General features: G+C 48.5%; 2 protein-coding genes across 2 annotated transcripts in view; one reads left to right on the forward strand and one right to left on the reverse strand.

Moving 5' to 3' along the window:
* UBN1 (ubinuclein 1) overlaps nt 1-602 on the forward strand; it is a 20,910-nt gene extending 20,308 nt beyond the window's left edge. Inside the window, exon 17 of the mRNA XM_010147146.1 lies at nt 550-602. Within this exon, the coding sequence (XP_010145448.1) occupies nt 550-602 (53 nt within the window). The remainder of the gene's footprint in view (nt 1-549) is intronic.
* Nucleotides 603-4,547: 3,945 nt separating this feature from the next.
* PPL (periplakin) overlaps nt 4,548-7,258 on the reverse strand; it is a gene marked incomplete at its 5' end in the record, with an annotated part of 17,134 nt that continues 14,423 nt past the window's right edge. The window contains 2 exons of the mRNA XM_010147147.1: nt 4,548-5,762; nt 5,805-7,232. Of these exons, the coding sequence (XP_010145449.1) occupies nt 4,548-5,762; nt 5,805-7,232 (2,643 nt within the window). The remainder of the gene's footprint in view (nt 5,763-5,804; nt 7,233-7,258) is intronic.

Consider the following 7,258-nt stretch of genomic DNA (forward strand, 5'->3'; position numbering starts at 1 on the left):
ACAAGCCCGGGGAGGAGCGGCTGAGGGAGCTGGGGGTGTTCAGCCTGGAGGAGGCTCAGGGGAGACCTGATCGCTCTCTACAACTGCCTGAAGGGAGGGTGCAGAGAGGGGACGTTGGTCTCTTCTGCCAAGTGACAAGACAAGAGGAAACAGCCTCAGGTTGTGCCACAGGAGGTTTAGGTTGGATATCAGGGAAAATATAATCACTGAAAGGGCTGTCAGCATTGGAAGGGGCTGCCCAGGGAGGTGGTGGAGTCACCATCCCTGGAGGGATTTAAAATATATGTAGCTGTGGTGCTCAGGGGCATGGTTTAGTTTGGCATTAGCAGTGTTGGCTTAATGGTTGGACTCTGATCTTAAAGGTCTTTTCCAACCTGAAAGATTCTATGATTCTATGTCTCCAAGCACATCCTCTTACTCCCCAATTCCTTGGTGCTGGAAGGGAAAAGTAGGTCTTTCTGTGCAGAGGGGTCTGGCTGCCCCAGCTGCACGCAGCCCCGCGGAGCTGGTGCTGAACCCCCTTCACCCTTTCTTTTTGTTTTCTTTCAGATGCTTCTCAGCATCATGGCAAAGGGTCCAATGCACAGCAGCGCAAGTTGTGACGTCTGCAAGGAGGGGAGCTAGAGCACACATAGGATAAACCCAAGAGGAACAGATCAAGAACTTTGGATACCGACTGTGTCTTTGTTTTTTTTGTTATTTTTTATCTTTTTGTTTTTTTCCTCACAACAACTAGAGAGACTGACCCACATGAGGAGCTCGTTGGTGCGTTTGCTCAGAGGCTTTCAGAGCTAAGGCCCACACAAAGGGCCACCTTGAGCCATGCCCTAATGAGAGAAGTGTTTTGTAGGACTGTTTTATTGCTGCTGCCCTTCACGCATTCCCCGGCACTGGCAGGAGCTAGAACCCACAGGGAGACTCGGGTGGCTTGGCTTTCTCGCAGTGGATTCCCACCCGCCTCTCTCTGTATCTGCCAAGTGCCTCCAAGTCTCGGTACCACCTTGGTCTCCCAGTGGAAGTTATGAAAGGTGCTGCTTCTGCTTTGGATTTACTTGGATAATTCTAGCCCTGCCAGTGCATCCTGATGACATCTGACTTACTTTTCAGTTGTACTATAAAACTGTGCTACAGTTAATTGGAGGACATAACATTTCCTGTGTGGTGAATCTAATAAAGGACCTGATGTTCCCCTCTGAAGGAGAAGGAAGACTCGTGAGAGAGACGTTTTTAGATGCAGTCATTGACTTTTGAGAATTCTACTTCTTTTGGGTTTTGAATTTTATTTTTTTTTTCCTCCCAAGGGATGCTTTTTTCCTGTTCAGTTTTATCCTCATTACCATCGAATGCATTGGATTGAATGGGACACTTCTCAGCATGTCACATGTATAGGAAGACATAATTCCAGTGCCTTTTATGGTGGAGCGAGAATGGACTAGTGACACACATTTCAGCCCTCTTTTGTGTGCTCCTCAACCCTTTTTTAATCATTCTGTATTTAAAATGTATTCTGGTTTATTTAATAGAGCTTTTTATGGTTGCACATCAGAAAAAACAAAAACAAAAAAAAGCTGCACTGTCTGGACTTCAGTGGTGTCTTGGTGACTGCGAACACAGTACCAAATCCAGCAAGAGCACCATCCGAGTTCATGCAGGCGGGTTCCAGACCCTCCCCTAAAGCCATTCCTTCCTAGGGTCACCAGTTAATGATCTCTTCAGTGGGCAGAGGGAATGATCTAGATTAATCAAGGTCACTACGAGTTGAATGAATTCCAGAGAATCATACTGCTCTCCTCGATGATTCTGCACTCGGATCACGTGCGTGTCGCAGCTGCGGGAACAGGGACCCTGCAGAATCGGGGTGTGTCTTTTTGATTTCATAACTCTTAGACCAAAATTCTTCTCGGGAGCACACCCCCGCAGAGCTAAGGGCAGGCTGTGGCTCCTGCTGGGCTCCATGGGGTGTGATTTTTTTCCGCTCGTGCCCCAGTCTGCCTTTTCTCAGGCCCCCACAGCCACATCTGAGTCGTGCACTGGTAGTGCTGATGCGCGTAGACTTTACTGGTATTTCAAGCCACAGCTTGCCGCCTTCCTGCTCGAGCTTTGGGGAAGGATGCTGACCCTGAGTGTACCAGCAAGTATCTGCTTCAGTTTTCCCCGGTTTTGGTAAGATCCAAGAGGGACTGTTTGCAATTTGAGCGGATACATAGTTTCCCAAGATCAGTGTGCTGTTTGTCTTTAAAAAACACAAGCAAGCAGCTCAGATTTAAGCCTTGTTTACAGAAAATACCTAGGTGGTAGCAAAAGAGCCAAAGACAGAACGTGCGTTACTAAAACTAAGCACAGCGGTTACTGATGGACTCTGAGCAGCGGATGTCGCGCGGTTCCTGTTGGAGGCCTAATCCCGAGAGGTACTTAGCACCCTCAACTTCCCGTGGTGGCTGACAGAGCGTTCAAACACCTGGCAGGACAGGGACTCGGCGAGTGACTCGAGGTACTGGTTCTACTCCCTCTCTTTGCTTTCACTTGAAATGCTTCTGCTGGGAAGCACCCGTGTGCGTGGCCAGAGCAGAATGCCCTCCTTCTAGGAATTTAGCAAAGCCTCTTGCCTCAGGGAAACGTTTATTTGGTGGAAATGCTGTGGGATGTGTTGGGTTTTTTTTTGTTCTTCACATGCTATAATGAATGAGTGCGTGGTATGGAGCGGGGCCGCAGCAAGGCAGAGCCGCGCAGAGATCTGACGGGGAGCCGGGCGGCTGGCACCGCCGCCTTGGCGTGGCGACGCGCTTTCGTGACGGCGTGGGGAGGCAGGGCTCCCACGGCACGCGCTTGGTATGGCAGTTCCTTTCTGGTGTAAGAGCTGCGGTTTACTCTTAGATTTTTTTTTGGGGTGTGTTGGGACTGTGTTGAAGATAGTGGGGGTGGTATGAAAACTGTTAATCTTGTACAGAACAACTGAATAAATTGTTTCAAAGTTTCCAAAATGCTTTTTTTTCCTATCTCCTTACCTCTAGTTTCATTTGTTTTCAAGGATTTGTGTTTCAGCTTGGATGATCATCTCTTGATCATCTGGTTTTTGAGTGAGCAATGAATTATTTGCTGTTTCAACTAAAGCCTCTCAGGTGGTAAGTAAATGACAGCTCTGTTTCTCGCCGTCGTGGTAGAAGTGCATATTCTCATGCAGTGCGCTCCTGCTGATGCTTGGAGTTGACAGCTGCTGGAAGGAACGTGTGGGGCTCAGACCCTGGAGCCAGCAGCGTGATCCTGTGTCATCCTTTCACTCACTAAGGTAAAATGCTGGTGTTAATATCCAGGGAATGCTTGCAGCTGCTTTTGTTGACAGCCAGGTTTACTGGGGTTTGGGTATTAGCCAAAATTTGGGAAGAGGGAAGTGAAGGTGCTGTAGCTGTGGAAGCCCCTGGTACCTTCCCAGCATAAACCCCTTCTCCCCGCAGCTGCAGTCCCATTCGCTAGTGCGGTTTGCTCCTGTTTAATGCTGCTAATTAGTCCCAGCTCTAACGCTGCTTCAGCAATTTTCCTCTTGGAAAAGAGTCCACAGCTAAAATGAACAGTCCTATTTTTTTAACTTTGACTCTGAAATGGCGTTTTCCTGTAAAGCCAAAGATCAAGAAACTGATGTAATTAATAAAGAAAAACCAACTTCTGATTGGAACCACTGCATTTTTATTTTGTACTATAAATAGAATTCCCCTCTATTTCCCATTCCCTTACACAAGTAAATGAGACATGTAGCTGCATGTAACCCCATCCAGTAAAATACCAGCACAAATGGCTTTTGGCCATGAGGTAAGCCAACTGTTTCGAAGGCACTCTGCGTTTGGTTACAGCTGCATGCTTTACGCTACCCTCTTGCGTTTGGCCATCTCGTCACGTACTTCTCGGTGACCTCTGTGGTGTGTGAATGCTCCTCCTGGATCTACTGCTGACGCCATCGAATTACATCTGCTTCGCTCCTCCCCAGCAGCATAGGCACGTAGGTGAACAAAATGACGGTGTTGAATGCGGTGATACTGAATGGAGATAAGTACAGCACCTTTGTTTTTACAGCGCTGGTCTTCTCAGAGGACGATGCCATCATTTAGTCAGTTGTCCGCGATGAAACCGTCTGGCTTACCAACACGCAGCTGACGTAACCAGCTCCTCCTGGTCACCTCGGAGTCGTCTCGACCTTCAGTCTCTCTAACGACTGCTGTATACAGCTTTTTATGCGACGTGAGTATATGTTGAGAAAACTGCAGGTTCTACTGGGTCTTTGGACTTCAGGTACTTCGCTGTCCTAAGGCGTTTTGTCTTGGTTGAGTGATTAGGTAGGGATGAAGAGCGGCAGAAGGTTTTGCTGTAGTCCTGACGTGTTTTCCACTACTGGTTGTGCTTTTCTGCAGTGTATGACAGCAAGCAGTGTGGCTTCGTAGCGTGGCTGGGGCAGAGGCTCTAGCATTTTGGAATACACAAAGGAGGGCAAGGATTTGCAGTGATGTGGTAGTCTAACAAGTGCTGCAGCTCTGAACAGCTGCTCTTGAGAAAAGTTTCTAAAGTGGAGGGAGCGCTGTGTAGTTACTTCCGGAGACCAAGACTGCCAACTCCTGGATCGACATCTCCTTGTTGAGGTAACTGTTGTACTGAGCCATGGTTAGCCTCCCGCTCTTCAAGGCATCCTCAATTGAGAACTCTCTACCGGACTTTCTGTCGAGGATCACAGACGATTCCCCATTGGGACCCTTGATTGAGATCTCCTCCCAGTCACATTCCTGACTCTTCAGTTTGACAAACAGGCTCCATTCAATGAGGCCAAACACATGAGCTTCCTCTGGAGACATTTCTTTTCCTGTATCTGGGTCAATGACCACAATGGAGCGCCTCAGGTGGTTCTCTCTTTGCTCCCTCTTGATAGCCACCGTCTTGAGGCGATTCTGGAGTTGCTCGATCTCTGTGTCTTTTTCTCTGGATAACTGCTTCAGATCATCTAACTCTCTTTCCAAAGCTTGGAATCTGGAGTCCAGGTTTATTCCACTGTCCACATGAGTCATGTTTCTCAAATCCCGAGCTTCTGTGGCTGTGAGTTCAATCTCTGACTGCAGTCTCCTTGTTTCCATCAGCAGGTTCTGTTTCTCAAGGTGTAGTTTGTGGTTTTCCTCCCTTAGTAAATCGAGCTCCTTTGATGACTTGGAGTTGTTGAATTCTACCTCGGACAGTCTGGTTTCGAGGCGGTTGATATCTGCATCTAGCTCCCTCTTACGCCTACTTTCTTCTTCCAGATTGCTCTTCAGCTTTTGAATCTCGTACTCCGTGTCTCCTTTGTCCACTTGGACACTCTCTGAAAAGACCACTTTCTCTTTGACCTCCATCTTCTCCAAAGAAAGGAGCTTCTTTCTGAGGGCTTCTAGTTCAGTTTGCAAGACTTGTCTGCGGTGCTTCTCTTCTTCCAGCTCCAGCTTGAGGAGGGAGTGCTCCTTCTCTTGCTGGGGATCTTGCTGAAGGATCACTTTCTGTTTCACAGTCACTCGCTCTGTTGTCTCCCTCTCCTGTTCTTCCAACTCGTTCAACCTAATCTTCAGCCTCTGCACTTCTAGTTCAGCCTCTCTGCGGGCCTGTCTCTCCTTCTCAAGTTCTTCTAGCTGACGCTCTAGCTCAGACCGCCTCCGCTGCAGCTTGCGGAGTTCTTCACGGAGGCAATCAATTTGCTTCAGCTCACTCTCGATGCTCTGAGAGAAGGAGTTGACTTCAGCTTTCAAGGCAGGATCTTGCTCATACTTCACTACTTCCTGTTGGACCACTTTCTCCTTCACCTGGGAAAGTTCTTCCTCCTTCTGTCTCACTTTTTCTTCTTGGAGTAGCCGCTCCCTCTCCAGGTCAAAGTGTTTCATCTGTTCATCTGCTAGCTGCACTCTCAGGGACTCTACCTCCTCTCTTGTCTTGGGGTCTTCCCGAAACTGCAGAATTTCTTGAACAACTTCCTTTGTATGCACTTGAGGTTTGGTATCTTTCAAGGCTTGTATCTCTTGTTTCAGCTGGTAGATCTCAAGGTCAGCTCTTTCAATCGCTCCTGTCCTCTCTATGATTTCCTCCCGGAGTCGCTGAAGCTCCTTTTCAGTTTCAGGATCATTCTTGTACTTAATGACCTCCTTAATGACTTCTTTGACTTCTACCAGTGGCCCTCTGTTCTTCAGAGCAGCCAGCTCATTCTGACAGCTCTTCAGCTGTTCGTCACCACCTCGATATCTCCTCTCCTGCTCTACCAGCTCCAAACGAAGGTTGGCAACTTCATTTTCAGCCTTGGGATCTGGGCGCACAATCTCGCGCACTTTCTCCTGGATGACCACCTTGGCATTCTCTTCTTCCAGCATCTGGATCTTCCTGAGCAGCTCAGCCTTTTCCCGCTCGTTGGAACGACCCTTGGACTTCTCATCTTCATACTGGCGCCGGAGCTCGTTCACCTCTCTCTCAATGGCTAAGTCTTTTTCTACCTTCAGCACCTCCTTGACAGTAATTTTGCCCTCGGCAATGGCCCGTTCCTTCTCAAGACGTTTGAGCTTGTCCTGGAGGAAGCTGAGCTCCTCCTCGTGCTTCTGCCGAAGGGCGCTCTCCCTCTGCTTGTTCTCTTGCAACATCCGGAATTCCATCTCCAGCTGGGGATCATTCTGCAGCTTCAGCACTTCCTTCTCAGTTACTTTCTCCTGCTCTTTGTTCTTCTCGCTGGACAGCACGGCAATTTGCTGGCGTAAAAGGATGACTTCGTTCTCTCTGGTTCCTTCCTGCCTCCTGAGCTCTTCCAGTTCTTCTTTGAGCTTCAGGATTTCATCAGCTTGAGCCTTATCTTGTTCAATACGCAGTACCTCTTTCACTATATACTCCTGTCCTCCTTCCCTCTTCTCGTGTTCCAAAACACGCAGCCTGATTTTAAGAGCCTCCAGCTCATCCTGGAGCACCTGGTTCTTGCGCTGCTCTTCTGCTAGGTTTTGCTGCAGCTTGTGGAAGCTCTCCTCCAGCTGAGGGTCAGGCACTTTTTTCAACAGCTCTTTCTTAATGACTGTTTCTTGGGGCTTCTGGTTTTGCAGGTGGACGATGTTGTTCTGAATGGCTTTGATCTCCGCTTCTAGCTGTTGCCGACGCTGAGTCTCATCCTCAAGCTCTTTCTTCAACTTCCAGACTTCTTCCACAGGCCTTACAGATTTTTTGGTCTGGACAAAGTCCTGTGTCACCTGAACATCTGGTTGCTGTTGTTGGAGGGGGGGAAGAGCGT

This window comes from Eurypyga helias, unplaced genomic scaffold (genome assembly GCF_000690775.1).
Source record: "Eurypyga helias isolate BGI_N326 unplaced genomic scaffold, ASM69077v1 scaffold8592, whole genome shotgun sequence".
In the NCBI taxonomy this organism is placed as follows: Eukaryota; Metazoa; Chordata; class Aves; order Eurypygiformes; family Eurypygidae; genus Eurypyga; species Eurypyga helias.